At 53.0% G+C, this 16,691-nt stretch overlaps 1 protein-coding gene across 1 annotated transcript in view; it reads right to left on the reverse strand.

Annotated features, from left to right (window-relative positions):
- The window catches only part of TCF4 (transcription factor 4), a 100,203-nt gene that overhangs the window by 48,366 nt on the left and 35,146 nt on the right, over window positions 1-16,691 (reverse strand). Inside the window, exon 5 of the mRNA XM_088527869.1 lies at window positions 3,044-3,108. Within this exon, the coding sequence (XP_088383995.1) occupies window positions 3,044-3,108 (65 nt within the window). The remainder of the gene's footprint in view (window positions 1-3,043; window positions 3,109-16,691) is intronic.

Genomic DNA, 16,691 nt, shown 5'->3' on the forward strand with positions numbered 1-16,691 from the left:
TCGTGCATCCATCCTCTCCTCCATGTCTGCACCCCCCTGCTCACGTATGTGCATTTTTACCTCCTCGTGTCCATGTGCTTCTACCCACTCGTGTGTGTGGGCACCCATCTACTCCCAGGTGCCTCCACCTCCTCGTGCACGCGGCTGCTGCACCCCTGCACGCCCAGCTGCACTGCAGACCTCATCCCAACACACTTTATGTATCTTTATCCCCTCCCTGGGTCCTTCCAAAACCAGCCTGCTTTGCAGCACATCCCCTATGCACCCGCATAGGGCCTGCACGCTTCACCTAAAGGCGAGAGCCCGGGTTTCTTTTGCAATGTCACAACATTTTCCGAATTAAAATTCGCGGCGCTTCCCGGCGCGGCGCGGCATTCCGCCGCTTGCTCGCACTTTGTGCAGCTTTTGTGTAATCCAATTACCGTTTTCTTCGGGAAAAAAAGAGCACAAATGGTGCAATGCGATCATCGTCAACACCAAAAACTTCCATGTGCATAGATTAGCCCGGGCAATAGTTTGCAGCTCTCTAAATAAACTATTAGGCCCCGGCATTCCGGTTGCTCCGTGCTAGCCGAGCTCATCCCTCCTTTCCCTTCATTCCTGCTCTTCAACCGTCTCCCCTTTTCGGCATCGATTCCGCTGCAGATTTGCAAACAAAGCGACTTGAATTTGTTGAAATCCCTTTTAACGCATAACAAAATGCACGGACAGGAGGTAAATTTTTTTTTTCTGATTTTGTGGGAGATATATTAAAAATTTTCTGGAGGAAACTGTCCAGTTTTCTCCTCCTTTAATAAAATCACAAAATGCAACATTACGTCTCAGCATTGCAGCCCCTTTTATGCGCTCTCCCCTCGGTTTATGAATTTTCAGGGAAGTTAACTAAGTAAGGCCGCATCCCCATCTGAATCATTTCGTGGTTATTTCCTTCTGTGACTTCAATCCTCTGCTTTTAATCAAATTACGAAACTAAATTTCCACGCGTCACGTGCCTAGCGGGGCATCTGCTCAGAATCCGTCCAATTCCTACAAAAAAGCCGCCTTTCCTTGGCCGCTGGAAATTTGGCAGCTCCCACCAAACCTTCCGCGCGCCAGGGTTTTTCCTCGGATGTTTCCCCGCGCCGGGGCTGCGTCCAAGCAAAGCTCCTCCAGCCCAAAGCGTGGCGGAATTCCGGCTTTCCGGGAGCCCTTTCCCATGGAGGTTGAGTTTTTCGGGAGCGCTCGGGGAAGGCGATTTTGCTCTGTTTATTCCATTTTCTCTGCCTTTTGTTTCCTTGCTCCTCCCTCCTGGACGCCCGTGCGCAGCGGCCAGCACTTTCCTTCCAGACTTTGCCCTTTTCCATTAAAAAACGCTCGCGGGCATTACCAAATATTTTTTTTTTCCGTGTTCAGCCAATCCTCGTGCATTAATGTCATTAGGATGAGCTTTCTCGCTCTTGATTTTCCCTCTTTCTCCCCTGCATCATTCCAAATTGCTCTTGGAGTTTAGCCCTTCCCGAAGGCATTTCTCCCAGCTGTGCTTTTTGAGCACGGACGATGGTGGATACAATAAAATCAGCACAAACCCGGGAGCTTTGCAAGCTCACGGCTGCTTCCGGAGCGCATCCCGGCGCCGGGAATGCTCCGTGGGATGCAGGGGACTCCGGCGGTTCCTCCGGAATCTATTCCAGGGGAGCAGGAGGAAGGAAAACCAACCTGCAACTTGTAACCTCCTTCTTCCTGCACTGATTCCAGGGTGCATTTGCTTCCTCCGTGATGCCTGAAGCTCCTATATTGCTGCTCCCTGATAATTAATGATTAGCTCCTTAATTGTGTGATTGATCCCCAGCTTTCGGATGACGGGAGAAGCCGTCCCGATGCTTCATCCCCATTCCCGTTGCTCCCGCTGCAGGATTCCCGCGGGAACCGCGCGTGCCGGGATCGGCCCCCGGGACGATCTGCAGCCTCTGGGGGAAGAAACATCCCTTGTCCCGGGTCAAAAGCTCCACAAATCACCATTCTGCTCTGGATTTGACCCGGGAATATGTATAAAATATGCATATTTTATATATATATATATATAAATGCCTTAAAAGGAGGACAAGGCCTCGAGATGCGGCAGAGCGCAGGGCTTGCTTCTTTCCTCTATAGATGGCTATAACGGGCTCAGTCATTAATTGCTATTTTTTTTTCCTTTTTGCATTGCTTTAAATAAAAAAAAATCTCTTCCTCCAAAAATTTGATGGGGAAAATCCCCCTAATTCCAGCGGCGCTATCCGACAGCCTACGTTTTCCTCGCTGTTAAAATATTGACAGCCAAGCAAGACCCACAGCACCAAAGACCCTGCTCCATGGCTGGGCCCATTCATTATTTGGGCTTTTTGGGCTCATGTTTTCCTGATATTCCTGATATTTCCTGATATTCCTCCGATTTTCCTAAGTGCAACCACAGCGAGCAGACGAAGAGCCAGCAGACCAGGGAAATCCCATCCAATTTCCCATCCAAGCTACCGCACTCAGAAAAAGAAAGCCTAGCACCGCTCCAAAAACAAAAAACCCCAAAGGATTCAAACAGGCGATTAATATTGCTCCCGAAATTCCAGGGAAAAAGTGTCTTTTAAGGAAATCAATTGTCAGTATTTTTAGACGCAGACTTTCTCTGCAGAGTTTAAAGGATGGAAATGCAAAGTGCACATGCTCTACCTTTGTATTGCGCTGGCATTTTATTATTTAATTAAACTACTCTTCTTTTCCTAGCTTCCCCTGGGACGGCTTTGCTGTTAGCCTGCTGGCCTTGACTTCCAGCCAAACGCAATTCCCAAACAAAAAGGGACAACGAATCATATTTCCACAGACATTTGTATCCCTCGGTGCAAGCTTGTTTTCACGCCACGATGCGTGAATTCTGGGAAAAGCGGGATTTAGGGCAGCTCCCGCGTTTGCGCCCGGCTTTCCCGGTTTTTGGAAATGCGGATGGCGCCGAGCGAGCGCGATGGTGCCGGATTGGGATGGAGCCGGATTGGGATGGAGCCGGATGGGGATGGAGCGAGCGCCGGGCGCTTACCTGGTGGCAACCCTGGAGATTGGAGTCTCTTCCGTACGACGAGTACGAGCCCCTTTCTGTTTTACCTGTTGAGAGAAACCAAAATGATTAAGGTTAATTAATGAATGGGGGATGTTGGAAGAGGTGCATTTGCCCTCTCCCGGTGTTTAATGCACCCTGCTCGTTGGGTTGCACCAGCGAGGGCCTGGCACTTCTGCATGCTGTGCATGCAGCACCATGGGTGCAGCACCGTGTGTGCAGTGCTGTGCATGCAGCACCGTGGGCGCAGTGCTGTGCATGCAGCACCGTGGGCGCAGTGCTGGGTGTGCAGTGCTGGGCATGCATGCATGCGTGTGCACTGTTGTGCATGCAGCACCAGGTGTGCAGTACTGTGCATGCAGTGCTGGATGTGCACTGCTGTGCATGCATCAGTGTGCATGCACTGCTGTGCATGCAGCACCGTGTGTGCAGTGCTGTGCATGCACACCTGTGTGTGCACTGCTGTGCATGCATCAGTGTGCATGCACTGCTGTGCATGCAGCACCGTGTGTGCAATGCTGTGCATGCACTACCGTGTGTGCCGTGCTGCACACGCAGCACCGTGCATGCACTGCTGTGCATGCAGCACCCCGTGTGCACTGCTGTGCATGCACCAGCATGTGTACAATGCTGTGCATGCACTACCGTGTGTGCTGTGCTGCACACGCGGCACCGTGCATGCACTGCTGTGCATGCAGCACCCCGTGTGCACTGCTGTGCATGCACCAGCATGTGTGCAATGCTGTGCATGCATTACCCTGTGTGCCGTGCTGCACACGCGGCACCGTGCATGCACTGCTGTGCATGCAGCACCCCGTGTGCATTGCAGGGCGTGCAGTGCTGTGCATGCAGCACCGTGCGTGCACTGCAACGCCCGGCTCTATTCCTTCTTGTTCTCCATCTTTCTCCCCATGACAGCCTGCGCGCTTCCAGCCATGCCCCACACACCCCAAAAAAGGGAAAAAAAGCCTTTTTCCCACTGGAAAGAGCGGCCCGACGGGCAGCCCAGGGCAGAATCCCTCCTGCGAGGGGCTGGGGGCAGCGCGCAGCCCCTGTTCCCCCAGGATCCCTGCGCAAACTCCGCTTTCCGCAGGGTCCGGAGCGCGGGGCCGGCTCCCCACCGCCGCCTCCATCCCCTCCTTCCCGAGGCAGATCCCGCCGGTGCCCTCTCCGTGCCGCCGGCCGCGGGTTTCCATGACATCCGTGGGCACCGGGCCAGGGCGCCGCCGGAGCCGCGGGCACGGCCTTTTCCCTCCTCCTCGGGCCTCCTTTCTTCCTTTCTTTCCTTATTCCCCGGCTTCGCGGGGCGATGCCTCCCCGCGCGCGGCACCGTGGGGAACAGCATGCGGAAAATCCATGGAAAACGCGGGAAAAGCCCCGCGCGCGCCCGCCGCACCCGCGCGCTGCTGCTTTGTCCCAACAATCCTTCATTTCACAAGGGCAGGGGACCCAAAAACCACCTTTGGCGCAAACCGCTCGCTTCAAAGCAGCTTCCTTTGCATAAAACCCAGCGGCACGTTGGTTTTGGGGGGATTTTTTGGAAGCGGGGCGGCGGGAGCGGCGCTCGCCGCGGCGTTTTCCGGCCGAGCCTCCCGCGCTAGAATGCGGCAGCCGCTGCGGATATTTGTTGGCACCGGGACAACGGTGGCAGTGCCAAGCCCCGTGGCTGGGGCTGCTCAGAGGAGCCGGCGGGGCGGCGTCAATCGCGGCGGCGAGGAGGAGTCGGGGCTCGCTTCGGCCTCGGCCCTTCAGGGATGAGCCCCAATGCCGGTTATCCCGATGCCGGAGCCCGGGGCTCGTTCCCGGCCGGCGTGAAAAGAGGAAAAAATAAAAAGGGGAAGGAATCGCAGCAGGGATTGCAACGCGAATGCGGATCTGCTCCGCTCTGCAGTCTGCCTTAGGCGTATTTCCTTTTTTAGGATGGCCTTTCTGGCGTTTGCCCCTGTTCTGTCCAGAAAAGCAGAGCTGACTGCAAAAAAATGGGGAAAAGGGAGCGTTTATCCAAGAAATCCTGCAGTTCAGCCGGCTTCATCAGCGTCCTCAGGCTCCTTTGCTTTTCCTGCCCGCACGGAGCTGGAGTCTAAGGGAGATAATGGAGCACCTGGATGGCTCTGCATGCGCCAAATGTTGGGAAGAGACAAAAACTCCATGAATCCCACTCGCCACGCGGCCCCATTCCCATTCCCGATGGACAGCACTCGAGAACAGGCGCTGGGAAACGACCCAATCCCATCACAATCCCATTTTGACCTTGGAGAAGCGACAGGGATGGGGTGGCCTGGAATAGCTAAAGAGAATCCAGGCGCTTCCGAGAGCGCGGCAAAGCAGCAGGAATGTGCTGGGAAAGATATCGCGGAGCGTTAGGAAATACCCGGGAGGCTCCGGTGCGGGCTATCCAGCAGAGGGCATGCATTCCCCAAGAAGATTTTTACACTTGGGAACTGACATTTCCCAAATATTCCAGGGAAAAAAGGGATAAAACAACCCGCAATTTGGGCTGAGCAGCCTGGCAAAGTCATCGCCCCAGCGCCGTCAGGTGAAATCCAGGGAAAGCTCTGGCTGGAAAACAAAGTCAGGGGGATTTTTCCTACATGAGGAAAAAAAAATGTCTTTGCAAGAGGGATTTGTCGCCGCTGCCGGACTAGGATTTTGCTTAGGAGCTTGCAAAATGCAAGAACCTTCATGCAAAAGAAAGCCCTGCTCCACACAAACTTCCCGTGCGGGGAAGTTTTGCAAAATTCGGCAGCCCCACCTGGAACTTTTAGCCAAATTTGCAGCATTTCCTCTTTTATTTGAGCCGAGGGAATTCCCAGGGGCCGAGCCGGGGTGGATTTGCTTTGTCCCTCTTATCCCACCGTTTGCTTGGGGAGGTTGCACCGATGCAAGAACCTCGGCTGCACCTGCCGAACGAGGCGGATCCTTCCGAAAACACCGGAATTCCGACGCTCCGGGCGGGATGAAGGAAAACCGCTCGTTTATTCCAATGTAAGACGCAAAACCCCCACAATAATTAGAAAATGGACGCTCCCTTAAGAGCCAATATGTGTTTTAAAGGCCCGGGGTCCCCCTTCCATGTAGGGGGGACCCTATAGGTCCCCCTCTGCGGGGGCCGCAGCCTCTTCCCTGCTTTTCCAGCCCAATCCTTCATCCCGCAGCCCGGAGCCGCGAGTGAAATGCAAGAAAGGAGCCGAGCGCTCCGAGCAAAAATCTGCTTCCAGGACGATCCATTATATCTGACAAGTTAAATGTTCCGTGCTAGACCATATGGCATCGGAGCAGGGCCGGCGATGGGAGAGGGAAACTCGGCAAATGCATCACAATTAAGGAGTTTGACTCCAGACTTTGCTTGGATTTACTTTGTTTTGGATTAGATATCCAACGCCGGAGCTTCCGTGCGGCCCTTGGCCGGTCCCCGGATCGGGCGCTGCACCGGGATGCTCTCCCGGGAGCTCGGCTCCCTTCGGGAATGGCCTCGTCGGAGCGTTTTTAAGGAATGGGCAACTCTGCGGAGCGCGAAACATTCCCGTTGTCAACCGGCGGGAATATTGGGAGCTGCCCATTGGAGACCGGAGAAATAATGGAGAAAAACGAGCAGGAAACAGCCCAACCTCCCACAAAGTCCCGGGAATGGCTTCTCCATAGAAAAGTCACCCCAAAGAAGAGCTGGGTGCGCATCCAAAGAGGAATAATCCTGGGAATGTCCCTGCCGAGCCCCCTCGAGCCTCCTAAACACCCTCCCGTTTTCCTCGGATTTCGCAGCCGCGACCGGAGCCGCTCCGGAATAATTATCAGGTCGGAGCCCACATCTGCCGCAGCCCTTTCTCGTCCCGCTTTAATTACCCCGTCCCACTAATGAAGCAACCCGGGATGTGAATAGTGGCGAAACGGCCCTTTTTGTGCCCGCCATCCGCCGGCAACGTTCCCGTGAAAAGCGGGATTTTGGGAGGAATCCCGGCAGCCCACGGACACCGCAGCGGATTCGGGAATGGGATGAAAAGGGAAAGGCTCGTCCTGGTACCGCGGCCGAGGCCGATCTGGTGTGACCTAAATAACAAGTGAAGCTAGAAGGAAAACCATGCCAATGAGCAGAGAGCCTAATATAAAATAACTAAGGAAGAAGGAAATTTGTGAAATGTTTTGAAAATAGTTTAAAAAAAAGCTGGTATTTGCCGAATTCCCTGCCAGGAATCTCTTTTGGTAAAAGGCAAGAGAAAGGTGATATAGATTTGTCATTAGCCTGGCTTGCCATTGATCACTAATAAAACACGTAATTTGGGGACAATTTCTTGAGATTGAGATGTAAAAATAAAGTCGGTAAATTGAGCTAAATCCTTCTTTAGGTATTTAAATCAATAGTTAAATGACAGGAGCTGTAAATCCAACCCGGTGCCGTTGATTTCGGGGAAACTTGCTGGTGGACAGCTAACCCAAACTAGCCATTTATTCCGGCTCTGGAATTGGGAATCTATTTTGGGAATCCCTTTTTTTGGTTTCTTTTTTGCTAATTTTGGTCCTGTGGCCGCTGCTCCGGACACCTGCTCTGCCTTCCGAAGACAAAAGCGGCCACTTGTTAAATATTTGGTGGCCTTGTAAACATACGACAACAATTATTTTCTAATATTAAACGTGTTTGCCAGTGATGTGGCCTGGGCAGCATCCAGCAGGCGAATTTGGGTTCCTGGGTGTCCCAAAAAGCAGAATTATTTTTAATTTCATCCCCAAATATACGCAGCAATTTCCCCCTCCTTTCAACAAGATATTTGCTTGTGTTTTATTACTCCTTTAAAGAAAATTTGGGGCCTAATTAAACCTGTTTAAACTAGTGTTGTTTTGCCAGTGCAAAAATATTGCTTTTTGCTATCCTGGACAAACAGGAAAGCAGAAAGAAACGACGAAAGACTTCAAAATTACTAAAAAGGCTTTTCCCGATGTTTTCAGGAGGCGACGGGAAGGGACCGGAGCCAGGGAACAAAGGCCACGCTGGCTCCATCGCTCCTGGATTCCTTATGGAAGTGGCGTTTGGCAGGCCGGGAACAAAGACGCCGGCATTCCAGGCGCCCATTTCTACGGCACGGGCTTTAATTTCCAAATGGAATTCCTGCTAGTGTCACCAGTGGGATTTTGCTGCTCGGCTCTCCACATTTATTAGCAACGGAGGCGTCGGATGAGGCCCGGCCGGGAGATGGGAAGGGGAACGGATGGAATTCGCACCATGGGAAGAGGAGGCCGCGAAATCCAGCCCAAGGCTTTGATTAGGAATTAAAATCCCCCATGGAAAAGCCACGCTGGATCCGGGAAGGGCAGTAGCTGCCTGCGTGCCAGCAAGGCTCGAGGTTTTCCCGGATTCCTTCCCGTTTTCCGAGCGGGAAGTCGAGCGGAGCTGAGCGTTGCATTGCGTTACCTCAGGTGGCTTCGGAGCGACCCGGCCCAAGGCACCCGGTTCCTCGGAGCCGATTCCTCCACCACGACGGACCAGCACCCAGGAGGCCACCCCATGGATCCAGGGACCACATGGAGTCCATGGAGATGGATGAGATCCATGGGGAATGTTCGCTGGGAGCGGGCGGAGGAGCAGGCCCGATCCCGGCCATGAGCAGGCCCAGGCCACCAAGCGAGGAGGAGGAGGAAGAGATGGGATTCACGTTGTGACACGGGAGAACGGAGCATCCCGCCGTCCTCCCCAGCTCCTCCACGGACACCAGAGCCCCCGGAGTTACTTCCAGGTGGGAAAATTGCCGAGAGACAAATTTGTTCCCAAAAAAATCCGCGGCATCGCAGCTGCGTGTCGTGATTTGGGGCAACGCCGCACTCGGCGGCTCCAAATTATTAATGAATCCTAACGAATAATTACGGCCCGCAAATATTTCCTCGGAAAGGGGCTAGGAGATCAACGCAGGCAACAGTGGGGATCATCTTTGTCTAAAACAGCCGGAATGGAGGAAATTCCGCGGAAAAGGTGCCGCGATTCCTGCTCCTAGAGCCCGACTCCGGGCTGGTTCCCGCTCCGCTTTCTGCCTTCGCAACCACAGCGAATATTTCTACTTCTGCCCATGAATTATGAGTCGCTTCGCTCTCCATGCCCAGGTGAATCGTAGCCGGAGCGATAACATCCTGGAAATGGGAGACATTTCCAAGGCCAGCACTTGGGCTGAGCTTTCCAGCACTAAGGGCGCTTCCAGAGGCATCCAAAGGCAATGTTTGGGAAAGGGAAACTCCACGTTCAAATCCCAACTTGTCTTTTGGACCAGAAAAAAAGCGGTCGTCCTTCATAGAAAATTTTATTGTGTCGCAGAAAACGAAAAAAAAAGGAATTTCTGGAATTAAAGCATTAAAAGAAACCTCATTAATTATGAAATTCCTTTTCTATATACATTTTTTTTTAACTGAGCCTGAATAAAATCCCAAATTAGAGGGGCAAGAGGCTGATTCCAATTGCTGTTTCTGCTCCGTTGCTGCGGTTCCGAAGCCCGGGAGAATTCCTTCTCCCCCTGCAATCCCTGCAAAATCCCGTATAAAATACCGGACGTGCCGGCGTACAAAGGCGGCTGCGAGGAACAAAAGCACCTTCCCTCCCGACCCGCTCCTCGGCCACCACGAATTAAAATAAAATAATAAAAATCTTTTATGCCAAAGGAAAAACATGTAAGTGAAGCCCTGGACTCACAGATCTTTGGGAGCTCCTTGAATCAAGGGGGCATCCGCCCTGCATGGACCTGCCTGCAGGACGGGAGCTCTCCCATGCGGAGCATCCCAAAAGGACCAGGCTCCTTTTTTTTTATAAAAAAAAGAGTAATTTTGGAACTCACAAAATGGAAACATCGTGTCTCTAAGGACATTGGTGTGTTTTTAGCTAGCTTTTCACCTCTTCATTTACCCTTCCTTAAAAAAACGCCTGAGAATTCACATGATATTGGCTCAAAAAGTTCCTTAAGGTGCGGATTTCTAACCAGGCCCCAAAACACCCTTTTTTAGGGGAAAAATAACAATATAAAAGAGCCGATCCCTGCAGGAGCGTCGAGAGCAGGGAACACAAAAGCGGCACCATCTTGAGGCGCCGCATCGGGAGGGAATGAAGCGGCGAGAGGGACCGTCCCCGTCCCCGCTCGGATGCAGGTGACATTGCACCATCTGCCTGGGCACGCTGCCCACGCCAGGGGAAACCATGGAAAAGCAGGACCCGCTGCATCGGGATGCGGCGCAAAACGGCGCGGAATGCACCCGGCGTTCCTCCTCCATCCTGCGGGAACAGGCCTGAGCTCGGCCTTTTTCTCTGTAAAAATACAACTCAAAAATAAATAGAAAAATCAGTCTTTGAAATTTTTTTTGCAGCTTTTGCCCCGGGGCCGGCACGGCGGCATTCCGGCAGGGAATGTGCCCGGCTCTTCCCGTGCGGGAGCCGCGGGATGGGGCACTAATTGGCTCAGGCCGGGTTTTCCCAGCGCTAAAGCGGTTTCTTAGGCGCAAAACCCAGGGAAAACGGGGAGAGCGAAGAGGAAAAACCCAAAGTTCCGCAGAAATGTCCCTATTCCGGGAAGAAAGCGGGTGTTCCCGAAAGACCCTTGGATCGGCGCGTGGAACCCGCCGTTTTCCTTGGGCACTTTGGGCTTCTCGGCCGGTGCCGGGGGCCAGGACTTTAAGGAGTTAAAGGCTCCCTCCCATTCATTTGCATCTGGTGCTTTTAGTGTGTGTGTGTGTGTGTTTTTTTTTTTTCCTCCCTGAAAAGTTGGCAGAGCCGCCGATTTTCCATAATGCAAGCATTTGGGAATTGTGAGCGGAATGAAACTGATCCAATCTCCTGACTGCGACATGAATTTTCATTAATTACAACCTTGTCAGCAAAAGCATTATCAAAGCTGAATATGAAAATGCTAATGAGTTCTCATTTGCATATTTTTCTTTGTTGGAATGTCATTAATTATTACATTTTATGATGATGAATGCAGCTGTCGAAGCTCTCCGATGCATAATTAGCCATCAGAATGCCAGGAGCCGATCAGCATTTTTGGGTAAAACAAAAAAAAAATACAAGAAAACAACCAAATTTCGCTCCAGCCTCTCCCTCCCCGCGGCCCCCGCTCCGGCCGCCCCCAAAGTTGGGGCCGCGGCCGCCCCCGTCCGCGCGATCCGGCCCCCGGCGCCCCTTTTCCCACCCCTTTCCCCCCAAATCGTTCGGTTGTTTTTCCGTCTTTTTGCCAATCGGGTGCTTATACAATCGGAGCGGCTCTTAATAAAAAAAAAAAAAATCGTTATTCCAGCTTAATTAATGCCACGCTTAATTATAACACCATGATGTCAGCGGTTTTAATTAAGCGCTGGCGCGGGGACAAGAAAGCTCCTCGCCGCCGTAAGAGTCGCGGGGCCGCGGCCGGGCGGCGGGACGCGGGATGCGCGGGATGCGGGATGCGGGATGCGGGATGCGCGGGATGCGGGACGCGGCGTTCCCGCGCCGGCGCGGCGGGAGCGGGCGCGGAGCGGCAGATGGGCCCATCACACATGAGCACCCCGATCAATCACAGCTGAAGGGCCCAGGTGCGGCGCAGCCGCGCAGCAACGCGACCATTTCACAGTCTGTCACACTCCGGCACGCGGCCGCCGCCGCCGCCGCCGCTGACGGCTTCATCCGCGCCGCGCGCGGGGGGAACGCGCGGGATGCGCCGGGACACGGGATGGGGATGGGGATGAGCCGGGACACGGGATGGGGACGGGGATGCAATGGGACACGGGATGGGGACGGGGATGCAATGGGACACAGAGTGGGGACAGGGATGCCCAGGGACATGGAATGGGGACAGGGATGCAATGGGACACAGAGTGGGGACAGGGATGCGCCAGGACATGGGATGCGGACAGGGAGGCGCCGGGACACAGAGTGGGGATGGGGATGCCCAGGGACATGGAATGGGTACAGGGATGCAATGGGACACAGAGTGGGGACAGGGATGCACCAGGACATGGGATGCGGACAGGGAGGCGCCGGGACACAGAGTGGGGATGGGGATGCACTGGGACATGGGATGGGGACAGGGATGTGCCAGGACATGGGATGGGGACAGGGATGTGCTGAGACATGGGATGAGAACAGGGATGCAACGGGACACAGAATGAGGACAGGGATGTGCTGAGACACGGGATGAGGACAGGGGTGCAACGGGACACGGAATAGGGACAGGGATGCGCTGGGACACAGAGTGGGAACGGGGATGCAAAGGCACACGACACAGCAATGGGGATGCACTGGGACATGACACAGGAATTGGGATGCGCTGAGACAGGGATGCGCCGGGACAGGGGATGGGGATGGGGATGCACCGGGACACGGATTGGGATGGGGATGTGCTGGGACATGACACAGGGATGGGGATGCGCTGAGACACGGAGTGGGAATTAGGATGTTCTGAGACATGCAGTGAGGATGGGGATGTGCCGGGACACGGAGTAGGAATGGGGATGTGCCGGGACACGGAGTGGGAATTAGGATGTTCTGAGACATGCAGCGAGGATGGGGATGTGCTGGGACACGGAGTAGGGATGGGGATGTGCCGGGACACGGAGTAGGGATGGGGATGCTCCGAGACACAGTGGGGGGATGCGGATGCTCCGACTTATGGAGTGGGGACGGGGATGCTCCGAGCCACGGCACCATCCGCTTCCACGGCACGGACAAGGGGAGCGCCGCGCCGAGGAAACGGGAATGAGGGCGGCGACGGCCGGGATGCCCGAGGGCCCCCGGGAAGGGAACCCGCACGTTTGCAGTAACACGTTTCTCTTTTCCGGCTCAAAAGAAATCGCGGCACAAGAAGCAGATGTGGACGTTGTTGGGTTCCTTCGGATGGAATTTCCCAAAGCGGAGCCTATTCCAGCTCGAGATCAAAGGCACGAAAGCCCCGTCCCCGCCTCCTCCCCGATGATCGCAGGGATTTTGCTCCGCTGTTACGGGGAGCCAAAGGTAGATGCTGAAGCCGACACGTCACCGCGTGTCCCCAACGGGTCCCCCGGCCCCTGCGACGGTCCGGGCGCTGGAGCCGGGACATTGTCAGGGAATTAGGAAAACGCAGCCGCTCGCCACATGCCTCCGAGGAGAGAAGCGCACAGTCACAAAGGCACGCCGGAGCGAGCCAAAACCAATATTTTTTAAAGAAAAATACACTACCTCTCTCTGATGTCGCCCGCAGTGCCGGCCCGAGGAACGCGGGGAACGCTGCGCCGGGGCCGGCGAGCGGAGCGCGGCACACGGCCGAGGGTGCCCGGGTGGGTTTGCGCCCACGAGCGGGGAGATTCGATGTGATTATCGATGTATTAATCAATGAATCATCCCCGGAGGAGGCAAGCGAGGAATGCGAAAGGCTGGACCCACCCAGCAGCGCTGCCGGGGAGATGATTATCTCGAACACACGGAGCCGATTCCGGCTGCTCCGAGCGCTGGGCTGCGGGGATGGGGGCTTTGTGCCGGCAGCAGGATGAAGGGCACCAAGGTGCGAGAAGGAGAGGGTGTGCGGGAAGGCCGTTGGGAAGGGAGAAAAGAAGGAACGGGATCCATATTCCCTTGTCCTTCTTCTCTTCTTCTAGTTCCTTCCTTCCTTAGCTTTCTGCTTTCCTGACTCCTCTGTCCTTCATTATCTTCCTTCCTGTTATTTTGCTTGAAACTGGCAAAAATTACACGCTGCACAGGCATTAAAACTGGCCCGAATTCCAAATATAAGCCCAAATCTAGGCCAGAGGTATATTTGGCAAATACAAATCCTTGCCAGATTTACACAGCTCTAATAATAAGGTGACAAGAACCGTGTGCAGGATTACGGATGTGGCCTCGCTCGTCCCTTAGGAAGTGCCAAAATAGTTTCCTCTGACTTTTATTCAACCTTTGTTCCCGAATCTCACACCATTAGCGTCAAAAAATTAAAAAAAAAAAAGGGAAAGGGCAAATAAACCTGTTTTGTATTTGGGGGATGGTTTCGATGTGCTGTTTTCCATCAGCCCTCCCCTCTGCCACCCTTTACGGCTGGACTCGATGATCTTGAAGGTCTTTTCCAGCCATCGTAATTCCATGATTCCGGATCCCTTCACAGGGCCCTGTCCATGTTCGTGGGGCTCCAGCTGCAGGCCCGGAGCTGGTTTTATATCTCCTGCCTTTCAAGCGCAGCGGCCGCCCTCGCTTTGGTATCAAATCCCGTTACACGATGGCGAAAACATGTGGGAGGGCGCGGGGCCCAGGTGGGCGCCACATGAGCGCGCTGAGGCGCCATGGCCGCGCTGAGGCGCCGCGGTGGAAACGGCGCCGCGCGTTGGAGGGGAAGGCGGCCCGGCCTCCTCTCCCCGCTCCGCCGCCTTCACGGCCTGCCCCGCGCTTCCCGCTTGGATCCGGCGTGGGGGGATTCGGAACCTCCCGCCATCCCTTGCTGCCCCAATGGAGATGTTGAAAGCTGGTGATGTGATACGCAACCACTCGAAGCGAAAGTGTGTTCCTACCGCGATGAAGAGTCCTACCAAAATGTTACCCAAGCACAAGCGTCTCTCACATACTTTGCCTTTTTAGAAGCTGGGAGAAGATCCTGAAAAGGGAGGTCTGAGACAAATCTAGGTGGAAGTTTCAAGTGATTCATCCGACCCCAAAGAGACTTCCATTCTACCCACGTTAGCCTTCAGCAGCACCTTGGGTGCCACCAAAGAGGATGGGTGGAGGTAGCCGAAGCGCTGCCTTCTCAGGAGGACCAGCAAAACCAAAGAAATTTGGAAGGCTGTAGCTCAAAGCAGGGGTCAGACTGTCTTTCTGCTGGAACCTCTGCCCTGCGGAGAGGCCGGCGCGGAAAAGCCGACGGCAGCTGCGTTTGGGAAGAGGGAGAGAGAAGGGGGTTGGTCTTCTGCGGAAGTTCTTCAAAGGAATCGAAAGGAACTTTGGTCCAGGGGACACGAAACTTTGTTTGATCTGGATTCTATTTCTAAAGTATTCAAAGGTTTTAAAAATAAAAGGTTTTGCTGAATCAGCTTGGCAGCCGAGTGTTAAAGACCTCTTCTGCTAGACAGACAAGCTAAGTTTGGCCTTTTCTTTCCCACTACCCACCAGGAATTGGGGGATCTGAACTGCTGTTCCTGGAATGTACGGGCTGAGGAAGGCCACAAGGCTTAGGTCCACATCCCTGCCACAACTTAGCTCTGTGCTAGATGTTCTAACCCATTAACCCCATCAGTTTTCACACGTTTGCTTGCTCAGTGGAAATCAAGCATCTCATTTTGCCTCCAGCTTCCGTAACGGATATTGCCTGCCGGTCACTTGGGCTTCATTCCTGTGGAGATGGTCAAACCTAATGAGGACAAGAAGCTAATGAATCTGGACCAGGCAGAGGAACGAGAACTTCCAATGGCAAATCCGTGAAAGCAAAAGCAAGAAACACAAGAGTCAGGAATAAGGTTGGCAAGAGAGTCATCTTGACTAAGATGAAACTCCATGGCTACACTTGGAGAGCTGCACCTGAACTGGATCACTCATCAAAAGCGTGAAGTCCACTCCAGTTTGTGCAATTAAGACTGTGACAGAAGTAAAAATGATTTTCCTATTAGAGGGATTCAATAGAGGGTAAAATCTCCAGAAATTATTGCTTGGTAGAGCCAGGTCCAGACCAGCCGAAAGGTCACACAACTCTGAACTTGGGAGAAATGCAACAGAGAAACAGAGGCATAACTGCTTCTACTCTAACACAGTCCTGTAGAACACCATGAAGAAAATATTGCAGATGTACGACCTAAAGTAGCTTCAGACAATGCAATATCAACCCTCCCATCAAATCAAAACTATGTTTAATCCAGCAGGACTAAGAGACATCAGGTATTTTGCAGGAGGCAGAATCCACTTCATAGCAGAGACCACTTGGAAGCTCTTCATTTTATATCCGTTGAACTGGGATGGTTCCTTCAAAGCAAAGTTGCTGCAGAGCCAACCTGTTATTGCTTCTGGATGGCCCCGAGTTCAGGATTTCTGCTCCATAGGGCCTGTGCATTTTGTGCAGGGGAGAATCCTGACTGTAAAGCACAATTTAAGTTTTACAAATGTTTAAAATAAACAAAATTCAACGTCATGCACAATCCATGTCAATGCATGTCCCTAGGGGACAGAAGCATTGTGGCATTCAAGTGAAACACTGAGCTCCTCTCAGGTTATCTCTGTGGAAGGCAGAGGACACTATGGAATAGAAGGGAGTTTAGGTTTTTTTTCCACCACATGAAATATGCCTTATCTTTCTGATATTTAAGAATTCTGTGATGGCTTCTCTATGGAGCTTAATCCATCTACTGATGTTCTCAACCACCCTGTGATCACCCATTCTGGAATAATCCCTATTTCCTTCAATATATCTGGCCTCTCCTGGGAAATTTATATCTGATTCTGGCATCTGTTCCCCATCCTCTTTTGTGAACACTGAGGCGAAAAATCCATTTATTTTTTAGCAGTGTCTACATCATCTGTCAATAAATTACCCTTTCCATCTCTAAGAGGTCCTAAAATCTACTTTACTGACCTCCTCTTCTTTATGCACTGCAATAATCTTTCATGATTATTTATCTTAACCTCATGTACAGTCTTCCCTTTCTTCCTCTCTCTTTGCTTTCAGATTATTGTTTTTTAACATTCAACCTC

Source organism: Tinamus guttatus, unplaced genomic scaffold (genome assembly GCF_059628265.1).
Source record: "Tinamus guttatus ecotype Peru unplaced genomic scaffold, ASM5962826v1 Tinamus_guttatus_pri_ptg000293l, whole genome shotgun sequence".
NCBI lineage: Eukaryota > Metazoa > Chordata > Aves > Tinamiformes > Tinamidae > Tinamus > Tinamus guttatus.